The 12727-nt window shown below is 38.5% G+C and overlaps 3 protein-coding genes across 4 annotated transcripts; 1 reads left to right on the forward strand and 2 right to left on the reverse strand.

Annotated features, from left to right (window-relative positions):
- Positions 1–403: 403 nt before the first annotated feature.
- Positions 404–5829, reverse strand: zcchc8 (zinc finger, CCHC domain containing 8). Of its 2 annotated transcripts, none has more exons than XM_087792286.1 (14): positions 5588–5829; positions 5412–5454; positions 5258–5332; positions 4868–4970; positions 4725–4802; positions 4527–4630; positions 4325–4390; positions 4177–4237; positions 3977–4110; positions 3739–3891; positions 3539–3650; positions 3255–3341; positions 2222–2342; positions 404–2104 (listed from the first exon to the last, which is right to left on the reverse strand). In XM_087792286.1, exons 1-14 carry the CDS (start codon positions 5763–5765, stop codon positions 1221–1223), a joined length of 2199 nt encoding a protein of 732 aa, XP_087648412.1. In that variant the 5' UTR covers positions 5766–5829; the 3' UTR covers positions 404–1220. The 2 variants fall into 2 exon arrangements, with proteins under 2 accessions (XP_087648412.1, XP_087648405.1); XM_087792279.1 differs by having other exon boundaries at positions 3539–3657; positions 3743–3891; positions 5588–5827.
- Positions 5830–5848: 19 nt separating this feature from the next.
- LOC148087890 (uncharacterized) lies at positions 5849–7740 on the forward strand. Its single transcript, XM_087792295.1, has 4 exons — positions 5849–6371; positions 6472–6601; positions 6664–6797; positions 6880–7740. The coding sequence occupies exons 1-4, from the start codon at positions 6258–6260 to the stop codon at positions 7615–7617; spliced, it is 1116 nt and encodes a 371-aa protein (XP_087648421.1). The 5' UTR covers positions 5849–6257; the 3' UTR covers positions 7618–7740.
- A 193-nt stretch (positions 7741–7933) lies between these two features.
- rsrc2 (arginine/serine-rich coiled-coil 2) lies at positions 7934–12714 on the reverse strand. The gene is made up of 10 exons (XM_087792582.1): positions 12611–12714; positions 11046–11187; positions 10886–10926; positions 9884–10041; positions 9591–9722; positions 9395–9511; positions 9095–9171; positions 8754–9013; positions 8583–8672; positions 7934–8508 (listed from the first exon to the last, which is right to left on the reverse strand). Exons 1-10 carry the CDS (start codon positions 12614–12616, stop codon positions 8326–8328), a joined length of 1206 nt encoding a protein of 401 aa, XP_087648708.1. The 5' UTR covers positions 12617–12714; the 3' UTR covers positions 7934–8325.
- Positions 12715–12727: the final 13 nt, after the last annotated feature.

Raw genomic sequence — 12727 nt, forward strand, 5'->3', positions numbered from 1 at the left:
TGTAAGATTCACTTGAATAAAAATTCTACAAATGTATTCCGGAATGTGAGAATAAAAGCTACTACTTATCAAACCTACTTATTTAATAGAAAATGAGTTACATTGTATTTTTAATATTTGTAATAATTGTACTTGTCTTATGCCGTATTTTCAACCCTTTTTTTGTGAACGGCTAAGTTTCCCTTTATGTAGGATGAATAAAGATGTTTCAATCAATAATTGTTTGAGCAAATAAGATTTAAAACATTTAAAAATATATATATACAATCAGATGTGCCGTTTGCTCTTAACATATATACACGTTTAGTTATTTAACTCATGTGGACAGTTTGATGCTTTTATAATAAGTATAATAAGCGAGTTTAAAATACTATGTAATATAGAGCAAAGAAATCAATTCATATCTTGCTTTGTGTACAAACAAAATAATATTTTGCTGCTTGTTTTATTAATACCTTGTAAAATAAGAATGTTATGACTTTAAAGTCTGCACTCCTGCCAGTGGATGCATTTCTTCGCAGGGTGTTGAATTTTACTCAACTGACACAAGGCACCAATTCTGTGGAATGATCCAAAATTAACAAAAGCAATCACGGACCCAGGCGCAATGTTAAATTGTGATGCAAAAACAAAATAATTGACATACAAAGTTGTGCAGACCTTGTCACCGATAGCTCCTATATTCTTACCCGTTTTTTGTTTTTTATGTCGTTTTCAATTTCAAATTTTCATTGTTGCTTTGATGAATATTTGGTAAAAGCATTTTACACAGTGGGAAATCAAATCAAATCTAAAGTTTAAATAGAAAAATAATCAGTCGATTTTTAGTTTGTACTAATATGGATTTTTGATAGTTTAACTTTAATCGTCTAAAAGCAATAAAAACACACTGACAACCCTAAATGTATCTGTGGTGGCCATAAGTATTCAACCAAATACTTTTGACAAAGAAAACCGTAACGAAATATAAAATAAAATCCTTTGAAGAATAAAAAAAAACATTTCATGACATGGACAACTGGAACAAATGAATTAAAAAAAACAATATAAACATGACACCGATGTTGCATAAATTATGAGACTGACAACTGTTGCCGCACTCAGTGGTCCAAACGTCCTGTAAATTCATTACAATAAAGATTAAACATTTCTAAAAAAATTGCCACGTAAAAGCTGTCATGAAAATATGTACGTTGTCCGAAATTTTGGATCTTCAGTATCTACTTTTTCTTCCCTAAACTCCGTGGTGATCCCTTGAGCAAGTCCCTTATCTTAAGGTAAGTCCCCGTGGCTTCGGCAACTTCGGTATATTCTGGTGTGTCCTCGAAAGGTACAATTCCAGCTGCGAACTTGCTGCGATGAGGAACAGGGGCTTTAGACAGAGAAGCGATGTCTTCCACTGTTGAGCTCTCTGGATCAGGGCTTTGTGGGTTGTCGTTCTGAGATTGGACTGGACCAGGACTTGGCATGCTGTTGTCGGTTGCTCCAACCGATTCTGGACTTTTCAGGATTTTGTCTGCAGATTTATCCGCACAGAGATTTGTCGCGCTCGGGCCGCTGCCATTCGTTGGTTCCGGGCTTTGTGGACTTTCTTCTTGAGATTTGATTGTTGTAGGAACATCCTCTTGAGCTTCAGCTTCACTCTGGATCTCGCTGTTTGGAGAAATTTCACTGGGTCTAACATCCATGGACTCTTCCCCCTCTTCCATCTCTGCGTCTGCATGCGCCGGCGTGGAGGCGCTGGTTGAAGTTGATACTGAGGTTCCGATCGCCGGCGTTTCACAGTCACTGCTCGTTGCCGTGTCGGCGTTCTCCAAAGCTGCCCAGATTAACCTCTGCTGCTCCACCAGTTCCTCGAGAGACAACTCGTCCTCCTTTCCTTCGTCGGACTCGTCGATCACCACGTCATTTTGCCCTCGGAGAGCTGGCGATCCGTTGGTGGGTGTGGGAGGGGGTGTACCTTTAGGCAGAGGTGGAGGAGTGGGCGTTGTAGGGGGGGTGCCATGTGGCAAAGGGGGAGGTGAACTGAAACATGGGGAGCCTGGCGGCCGTGGTTGTTGGAACTTGAACTCTCCTTGACCCTTGTGATAAGATGTGCCTGGGTCTAGTTTAGAAGAAAAAAAAGGAGAAAAACAAGAATAACAGGTGATTATTATTGTAGGTGACGCGTTGTCCTGCCCTTGTGTGAAATGAACAGGGAAAACATCAACATCATCGGTACCTGATTCAATATCCATATCGGAGCTGCGGCTGGAATTGGCATCCGGGCTGTCCTTTGACCTCTTCCTTGAATGACCAGAGGATTCAGACTCATGCCTTCTCTTACCGGCTTGACTGTTTGACTGTTGGGTATAAAAAAAAAGTTTCCATTTGTACCAGCTAAACATATCTCAGAGGTAACCATTGCAAAAACCTTTTATTCAAATAAAAGGCAAAAAAAACAGGATAGGCCAAATATCATATGGAAGTTTGTTTCATTAAAAAGAACTATTAATAATTAGTGCTTATAAGTGTCTTTATTCAACACTTCTGATTACTTTTGCAGTGTGTGCATATGAACATACATTTATTGATTAGAATAATTGTATTTATTATAGTGTTTATCATTGTATTATCATTTTATTTAGTTTTCCTATTTTTAACATGTGTAATGTACGTCTTGAATTAATGTGGCTTAAGTTTGTTTTTCTTTTTACATTTATTTATTATCGTTTTTGTTATCTTTAATCTATTAACTGCCATTAAAACTTCCCTAATACCCCATAACATGTATCAATTGCATGACCAGCACAGAGACGTCTCAGTTTCACCAACAATTGGCTAATCTTGTGTTAGTTTGGGTCATTATAAAAAGGAAGTAACTAACTTTTGAATTTCCTCTTTTTCCTCACCAACACCATTTCTGGTGCATCATAAAAAGAAGAGAATAATGATTTAGATTTGGTGCAAAACAAAGATGAGGTAAAAATAAATATGTTAAGCTCTGATATGCAGCAAGAAGAAAAGGATGTCAACGAGAGAGGTGTCAAGAATCTGCGTGGGCGAGTCGGCAAAGCAGACCATTCAGTGTTTGTCACCATGACAGCCAAATGTCTTTGCCCCCACTAGTCGTTCTATTCTGTGTAGGGGCAAGATTACTGACGGAAAAAAAGCATGAACCAGGCCTAGTGTGTTGATTTTCACAACGTAAAGATGCATATAGGCCCACATCAAATGTGTTGTCAACAGAGAGATAAAAATATGTTGAAAATTACCGTGGCGAAATTAGAAGACAAATATGCAGCATAGTTCTGCTTCACATGGTTGCTTTGCATTGGAACGGAATTGTACATCTGGAACTCCTAGACACAGAAGATAAACACACAACATTGAGACCATTTGTTCAGGAGTTGATCCACTTGTGATTAAAGTCTTAAATGAAATGACATCCGAGGTAAATCCAGGAAAGACATTCGTTGACGTACCATTAGTGAGCTACTTTTTGGTCAATTGGAAAACTTTGAAAAAGCAAGTGGGCTATAACTTTTTACCAACTTACATCTTTCATTTTGTGCGCTGCAGGCACATTGAAACCAGGGAAATCTACCAGTTTTGAAAGATCATAAGATAAACTTTGAGCACTGGCATTGTTGGTCGCATTATCGTTATTGCTGGAATCTGAACAGGATGAGAAAAAAAAAAAAAAATCAGATGCAGCCAGACAGTCATAGACCACATGTCTTCAGAATATTTACAAACATACCATTCCCATCGTACATGGTCAAACCAGAGTTCTCCGTTTGCATTTCCGCCTCCTTCAGCCAACCTGGTGGGTATCCCAGCAACCTCATGCGGTAGACCAGAGGAGGGAGGGTGTTGGCCTCCACTCCCAGGGCAGCCAAAAGCTCATTGCTGTTCAAAACAATAAGACACAGTTCTTCAATCCTTGCCACTTTGCTTGAGGATTTAACAAGTTAGAAGATGACTGTCCACAGACCTCAAAACCCCTGGCTTGTATTTAGAGAACCGTTCTTCAACCTCGTCTGCATGGTAACGCTGGTTACTCTGCATCCCCTGGTTGTTTTGATTAAATTCTTTCCTCCTCTCGTTTATTGCAGCAATGTTTTTGGGCTACAGACATATCCAGTTAATGCTTAGCAAGTTAGTATAATGGTTTATTAATTGAAGAATTCTTACCTCGGGGCAGTCTTTAATTTGATGGCTGATTGAACCGCAGTTGAAACACATCGATTTCGGTCTGAATAACATATATGGACTCATGAGTTTTTCAATTGCGGTAAAACAGAATGGAAAAAGTAATTACAATTAAATGATCCAAATGTACCTCTTGTCTTTCATCTCAATTTCTTGGCCATCTGTTCCAATTACATGGTTGAAAACCTGCTGATAGCTGTGCAGCAGTTGAGGATATGTTAGTTGCAGGGAGAATATGTATATTTATCTAAACTAACTTTTCTTGCACATGTGCTTAATGGAAAAGAGTGCAATCTTCCATACACAAATGTTTTGTTTATTTCAAAAGATACGTTGGCACGTCCCATCCCTCCGTCAACTGGGTGTTTTCGTTCAGCAAAGGCTGTCCAAGTTTATCAACGGTGAAGCTGGTGAAATACAAAACACTTCCAACCACCTGTGATGAAGAAAGAAAAAAAAGCCAGTGAATAATCAATGAAAAGTGACTCATAAACAGTGTAAAATGGTGCGTTTTATTTTTTGATACTCACTTTAAAGGCTTCTGCCGTTGTTTTCAATTTATTAGCACAGGATTTTTGAGGATCATCATCCAAAACAAAGGCTGACCTCTATGTATGACAATAAAAATCAGTTAAAATGTTCTAATTCAGATTTAAGACTTAAGTTAAGATACCTGAGGTTTTAGGTGGTAGGATGAGCCTTCCTTTTGACTGGCGGGATTTTGATGCTTTAAAATAATACTGCAGACAGAGTCTTCGATCTCTTGGCGGCATGTTCTACAAAGGTTAAATTAAATGCATTATATTTTCAAGTAGCAAAAACGTATTCGAACACCAAAGAAGATTTAATAATAAAGACATTCAACGTGTTTAGTCACACTGAAAAATGTATGTTGATGTTTTCACTGTGCTTTGCCTACAGAACTTTCTATACATCTTTTCATACAAGTATCTCACTTGAAATCAAAGTACACTCCAGTGAAGTCCAGTCAAAACAAGTATTCAGTGAGTCTAAAGCATATAAACATTTGCAGAAATCACTTTGCCAAAATGAGTCGTCTTACTTCGATATAAAATTGTTTGAGTAGAGGATTTGAAGAACTGGGCCGTCACTGTTGACGTCCTCAATGGTCATCCCACTGCAAGCATCAATGTTGTTGATCAGGAAATGTTTGCTTTCACTTTGTAGCTGGCGCGTAATGCTAAACTGTCAATTACCTTGGATGCGTCAGAATATTCACCTTCCTTCTTAACGCCTCGAGTAGATCAAGTTATTAAGGACAAAAAAAATGACAGAACGCATTTAAAGGACATTTGAAGTTTGCATTTAGACCGTTTTTAAACGCAAAAACCAGCGATGCTACTTAAGCTAACAGACACTGATGCAAGGATATTTTCTTCGTTTAGTTTAAGTATACGCTCGTCAGACACGTCCAGCTCCTCCTCCTGTGAGTGACTGGACTCCCCCTGGTCAACGTCATCATCTGTGAAGCGAATGTGCTTCGGGACTGTGGGGACATTGTCGTCTAACTGCTGGAAAAGCTCCTGGTCACCAAAATCAACCTCAGACATTGTAGCTAGCTGTTAGCACCGTTAGCACAGATGCTAACGTTGCTGTGAAAGAAGAAGAAGCGCCGCTTTGCCATTGGGCTTAAGTTAAACACGTGGTTTAAAAAACGACGTCTGATTGGACACTACTGGTGGACAAGTTTACCCAGAGTTACGTTTTTAAGGTTTATAGCAACGCTTCACGGCGTCAGATACACGAGTTTATTATATTGTGACATTATTAAACTCAAATTAACAAACGGATTATCGGAATTTAATATGTCTTAATAAAAGTAACATTTATAAAATTACATTTTTGGGCGTGTATGTCCTTGTTGTGTTACGCGTAATTAACCCTTAAACGTATGTGCCTGCAAGCCTACGTCGAAGGGTGTAAGCACAATGAACGCAAAAGCTAACGCGAGCTAAACGCAACGTATGTGTAGTTTATACTTATTTTCAGTGTTTGTTACTATTTAAACTATAAAAAAGAAGCAAGTTTTTGTTCGGTTAACAATGTCTAATTTTCCAACGATCGAGTTGCCAGAGTGGGACGTTGGGTTGCGAAAAGTTCGTTATATTTACCTGTTAAATTCAACTACTTTCACTTTAAATGAATGTCTACAAAAGGTAAAAAACAACAACTATTAACACTTTGTAATTTGGCTGTATTTATAGCAATGCTTAACCAACTGTTTAAATTAATAATCTATTATTTTTCCTTTATCAGGACACAATGACTCCACTTTATTTAGGAGCTGATCTGTTCGCCAACACAACCATTCGCACTGAAAACCATCCAAGATATCATGCAAGGTTCGCCAAAAAGGGCCTTTCCTCAAAACTTCAGTTTTCTGCAGGTAAATGACATGAATACATACAAGTTTGCATCCAGATCTCCTAAAACTTATTTCTGCGTTAGAGTTTAGATTCCACGGATTAAAAGTATCAACATGTCACAACAGTCTTTGGTTCTATAGCATTGAAGGACTTTTCCGGGTAGCTTTTGAAATCTATAGTAAACAAGAACAGCTGGCAGTTCTGGAAACCCTGCAGGTACAGTATATGTTTAATGGTGTGGATTATTTCTTAGCCATGGTTGCCTCATTTTTGACTATACCTTGTGATTTAACTCTAGGATGTTTGGAAATCAAACGTAAATGAATCCCCGCTGGAGACCAGTTACCACCTCAGTGAACGCGTGGGATTCACGGCTTTGAACCGCACATCGAGAGTGGAAAGTGCGTCGCCTTCACATTGCCACAGAAGCCAAGGAGCTGCAACCACAAGTGCAAATACAGCAAGCAGCCCAGAGGATCATAATTATTGTTACTTTGTTCCATCATGTTTGCAAACCGTGAGGCAAAGATTGCAAAGTTTGGAAGAGAAAGTGTCTCATAAAACCGAGCCGCTCACACAGAAGCAGCTGGAGAGCGCCTTGCTCCTCATAGAACAAACTGATCTTTTCATCTCCGATAATCTGGAAGAGACAAAAGTGACGGAAACTGTGATGAACTTGCTAAATAGCAGCAACTGGAGCTCTACGTTTACAAGCTCCTTACTCAACAGTGTGGCTCGATGGCTGGGCTGTCAGTTTCACCTGGCCAACAGCAGCATCAGTCAGAAGGTGGAAGGATTTAAATTGCAGCACATTGAACGCATCACTGAACTGCCACCTGCAGAGGAATTGACTGTTGAACTATTTCCGGAAGCCATGCGAACACTGCTGCTTCACTGGATGGGCTTGAGTGAGGAGTCGTCCACGGACAAGAGACACAGCGAATATCCAATTTTACTGCTCATCCTTGAGTTTGCCAATCACAGCCTCATCACTGGCGTGGCACATGTACTCTACTCTACTCTTATCTGCAAATAGTTATGCACAAGTATGATAAAGCGCATTTGTGTTGAAGGTATTTAAACTTAAAAAACATCAAGGGAACTAGTGCATCATTGGTTTGTCTGAGCTTGGTTTAAATGGTTCCTATTTATGTTATTAAAAAATGTCAATCAATCTTAAATGTTGAGGTTTTTTGAGAAACAATAAAAGAGAACTGTCTATACCAAAGTAAAGTATTAAACATAGAAACACCCGACTGACAATTACACCAATCCATGCCCAACATAAATGCATATATAATAAAGTGATCCTACTTCACTTTAAACTGAAATGCTACATCATGACAAAAGCGTATTGACAATAATTTTAATTCAAATAGTCACATAACATTTTGTACAACACACTAGTTTGGGAAACATAACTTCTGAAAGTCCATTTGTACTCACTTAAGAGATCCAACGCAAATCATGGTGACGGCTAGGCATCCATTCAAGGAAGTCATATTCAGTTTATTTTTCAAACACACCGATGTTGTATGAGAAGACATGATTATGAATCACATCTCTAATTGTACTTTAAAGTGATCGCTCCTTCTTGAATTAACATGACCTATTATTTACACAATGTATAAGAGGGTCATCTATAAATAAAATACAGATTTTGAGCAACATCCATGCAAGCTCCGAGGGCTGGCCATGGATGCAATACGGACCGATGAGTAACAAAGACGGCGAGGACTCGGAGCTATACATAATCCATCCCACGGGAAAGCGAGCCGAAGCCGAGGCCCATTCCCCTCTGAGTGTGAGTCTGAGATCGAGCCATCTCGTACTGAACATCCAGATTGTGAAACATCTCCTCTTGCTTCTGAAGAGTCTTTAAACCTTCATCGTTCAGAGGTTTCGAAGCTTCACCTTCTTCTTCCCCCTGATCAGACAATTAAAAAAAAAGCTTAAATAAAAAAGTTACAGGAAAACAACAGTTACTTTAATTATACTTACTTTAATACCCATTAGTTTACGAAACTTGACATTTTGGTCCTTGTTTCCAAAGTTAAGCTTCTCCCATAACTCAGCTGTCTGTGACTTGTCCTATTAGAAAAAACAAGTTCAACTATTTTTAAGTAAACTGGTAAAAAAAAGTAGAATTTCTCAACCAAAGCGCTATCTTACCCCTTCCTTCTTCCCTTGCCACAACATTTTCCTCTTCTTGGTTTGCTCTGCAAACTTCGAGGGGTTTACGGCCGATGGGTTGTAGTAGCTCGGAACGGCAATGCCCGTCTCCGCCAGGGTTTTGGCTTGTAACGCTGCCATTTGTGCTGCCATGGCGATTTGGGGAGTGACCTGCGTCCCAGTGGCCAGGAGAGCGGCCACGTTGAGTGTCGGGTTTGATGCGGCAGCTGCTGCCGCGACAGCAGCAATGGGTGCGGCAGCTGAACAGAAACATTGAGATTTCAAATTGAAAGCCAAAATAACTTCTAAAGAAGTAGATGATGATGATGATGATGATTTACCTGCGGCAATTTCCTGCTGCCGTTTCTCCAACAACTCCTTCTCTTTCTGTTCTTGCAGTTTCTTGGCTCTTTCTAGCCTGCAAATAATATTAAAAAAGACACTATTATATGCACTTATCTTGAACAACTTTGATGTTATTATTATACGACTGACATTTAAATAAAAAGTTAATTTTTATACATTATAAAGATTTTTTTTTTTAATTTGCTTGTTAACAAAAGTAAAATCAAATTGATTTACATTTTTATTTAAGTTGTTAAATAAAAATGTTCCACAGAAAAAAATAAATCTAGTTTTACCTCCTGGCAAGAGCCTCTTGTGCATCCATTGCAGCATTTCGGCCACGAAATGAAGGTTCAACCACTGCGGTACTGCTGGCCTTTCTTCGTACCTTTTCAGGCTTTTTCTTTCGCTCCCTGGTGATGCGATGAAATGAATTATTGTAATTTAAAATTACAGTTTTACAAATCAAAAAAAAAATTATATTTCTTTTACCTGCTTTTACTGCGACTTCTGCTGTGATGGCGGTGCTTGGATTTTGAGCGTGAACGCGATCGGGCTTTCTTCTTCCTGTCCCGGCTGTGTGATCTGGAGCGCCGCTTGTCTCGGCTCTTGCTGTGACGTCGCCTGAGGGCGAATGAAAAAACTTTAACCACGAGTGACAGATACAAATCGTCAGCCATTATTTCAGACAATTAAGAGGAGAAAAACAACGGATGTTTTTTATAACGTCCCTCATGACAACTGTTGACCAAGTGGGGGAAATGGAACAACAAAAATCAACCCACCTCTCTCTGGAGTTTGACCTGGAACAACTATGTCCCCTCGAAGGCTTCCTTTCTTTCCGCCTGGATCGTTCCTCTCCGTTGTCCGACGAATGTCTCTCTTGTTGGTCGTCTGAGGTTCTGTGAGACTTCGACGGCTTCTCCAAATCCCGCCGACGAGCCTGTTTTAAGAAGAAGTTGTCTCTTTCAGGAAAATAGTGCAACAAAAAGAGTTAGTACCATGGATTGCAGCGGATTTATGTAATTAATCTGACAACCTGTAAGAGACGCAGTGACTTCAATCATTGATATAACAAGCTGAATCTTAAAAAAAGTTTTCCTAAATGCTTGGCCGAAGCTCTAACATATTGCTCAAGAATAAATACATGTTAAAAATAAGGACAATCTCAGGTAAACAAAAGATAAGGTAAGGTTTAAAAGGTAGCAACAGGGATAGGCATAATATTTTTCGAACGAGCAAGTTGGATTAATATACAATGTGAAGAGGATTTATCCACAGGCATATTACTACACAGAAAATTAACACCAAACTGCTCTTTAAGGTCGATAATAAAGGAGAATGTACAGTACTATGCCGATCCCTGGCTTCAACATTTTCATTAAAAAACAATATTCCACAATTACAGATAGATCAAATAAAAGTTTGAGTGTCAGATAGTTACCTGCCCCAGCGGTTGACATTTTATTTGCTATGTCAGCAGCGTCTTCCGTTCAGTCTCTTCGTGCTATTGCACGCTGAGTATGATTTATTGTAGAAATGTTATCATGTGGTTTAAACACAATGTTCTTGCATAAAAGAAATATAGTATTTTCCATTTAACATGGTTGAAAATTAAGTCATCTTTGGATTTTGATTGAGCCACGTCAGTGCAGACATGTTCGTGAACAAATTTTTGTCAATTGTAATAACTGTAATACTTACCTGGACCTAAACTTAATTTAGACTAAGATAAAAGGCCTCTTAAAAGTAAATATAGTTTACACAAACGAAATGTGATTATTTACCTCTTTGCTTCTGCTCCGACTTCGTCTGTGTTTTCTTACACCTAAAAAAACCGAAGGATATCATGACAAATGAGCAACTTAACTAAACTCAACCAATGGTCAGCTTTGTTATACATTATATGCTGAATAACAATCATAGATGATATTCTATAAATCTTACGTTTAGTTTCCCTGGAGCGTGACCTTGATCGCGAGTGATGATGCTTGGAGTTTCTTGGAGACTTGGACACATCCATGTTTCGTTTTTTCCTGTGGCGAGTTGGAGAGTCGCCTCTGTTGTAGTCGGCAGAGTCGTCGCTTGCCTGGAATAAACAAACGGGAAAAACAGTAATTAATTGCAGCATAGATCATTTTTTTCAATTGATGTTGTTGATCTCTTAAATTAAAGGTGGATCAGGCAGCTTTTCAATGGCATACCTGTATATTAATTGTGGTTGGAGTATAACTATGATAATAATAATAATAAAAAGCTGCAGCCAACAAGAAAATATAATACATAAAAATAATAAATACATGTATTTTTAATGCAACTTGTGTTGTTGGTGAAAAGTGGACATTTGTTTTTAAGTAAGTAAGTAATTTTTATTTGTATAGCGCTTTTCCAGACCAGGGTCACAAAGCGCTTAAACAATCAAAACAATATTCAATAAAGTATATACTTAAAAGATCAGCAACTGCACTTTATTGATCGGGATCAATAAAGTGCAGTCTAAGTCTAAGTCTAAGACCTTTTTATTTGTTCAGGCTTTTCCTTGATTTTCTGGAACTCCTGTTGTGTTATCAGTTTTATCTTGATCTTTAAAGTATATACTTTATTGAATATTGTTTTGATTGTTTAAGCGCTTTGTGACCCTGGTCTGGAAAAGTGCTATACAAATAAAAATGACTTACTTAAGAACAAATGTCCACTTTTCACCAACAACACAAGTTGCATTAAAAATACATTTATTTCTTATTTTTATGTCTTAAGATGTTTCTTGAAGGAGTCAGTAGATCATCAAACACAGAGAGAGATGAAGATCGTTCCAAAGTTTAGGAGCAACAGCCTGGAAGGATTTCTCTCCTCTGGTCCTGAACCGTGTGCGAGGAACCATCAGTAGATTCTGATCCACAGACCTCAGAGCCCGAGCTGGGGTGTAAGGCTGGATCACTTAAGCTCTTGCTTTGTCAATGTTCTAATGTCAATAAAATCTTTAAATAATTGTACTTTCTAATGTTTCCTCTTGCTCCTAAAGACTTTCAAAACCGATAATAACCGATATGACAAAATATATCGTGATATTTATTTTCGCCATATGGCCCAGAACTAAATAGAAGCGTGTATATCCTACTAGGACAGTGTGCAGTGTTATCATAACCCAGATGAATTAGATCAAGGGGGAATAAAACATTATCTAATTCACTTTTTATTTAAAACAAGCCATGTCGAAAAACTACGTCTGCAGCTAATCGTTGACGTATACAAGGAAAGATCGCATGTTACATTATGACTGCAAAAAAAAACGAAAGCAAATTAGATCCAGATCTAAAGCGGAAGATATCTGTGTCGATGTTTATTTGTCGTCCCTGGCTATACTGTTAGCATTTAGCAAAAGCTAGGCCGCAAAGCCTTACTCGCCATCTTAAAAAAAATCCCTTAATTAAGCATTGAAACGAAAGAAACGTCTATTGGCGTTTTATCTATAACACCACAAACAGCAAATATCACTATTTCGTTGTACTTACCGACATGACGTTCGGAACAACTCGTATTTTAAGCGAATTTCTTCACCGTTTCGATGATGTTCAGTGTACACACACACACACACAATAGCGCAGCGACTCACCGCTGAGCCGATGTTG

Source organism: Callionymus lyra, chromosome 1 (genome assembly GCF_982586985.1).
Source record: "Callionymus lyra chromosome 1, fCalLyr1.hap1.1, whole genome shotgun sequence".
Lineage (NCBI taxonomy): Eukaryota > Metazoa > Chordata > Actinopteri > Syngnathiformes > Callionymidae > Callionymus > Callionymus lyra.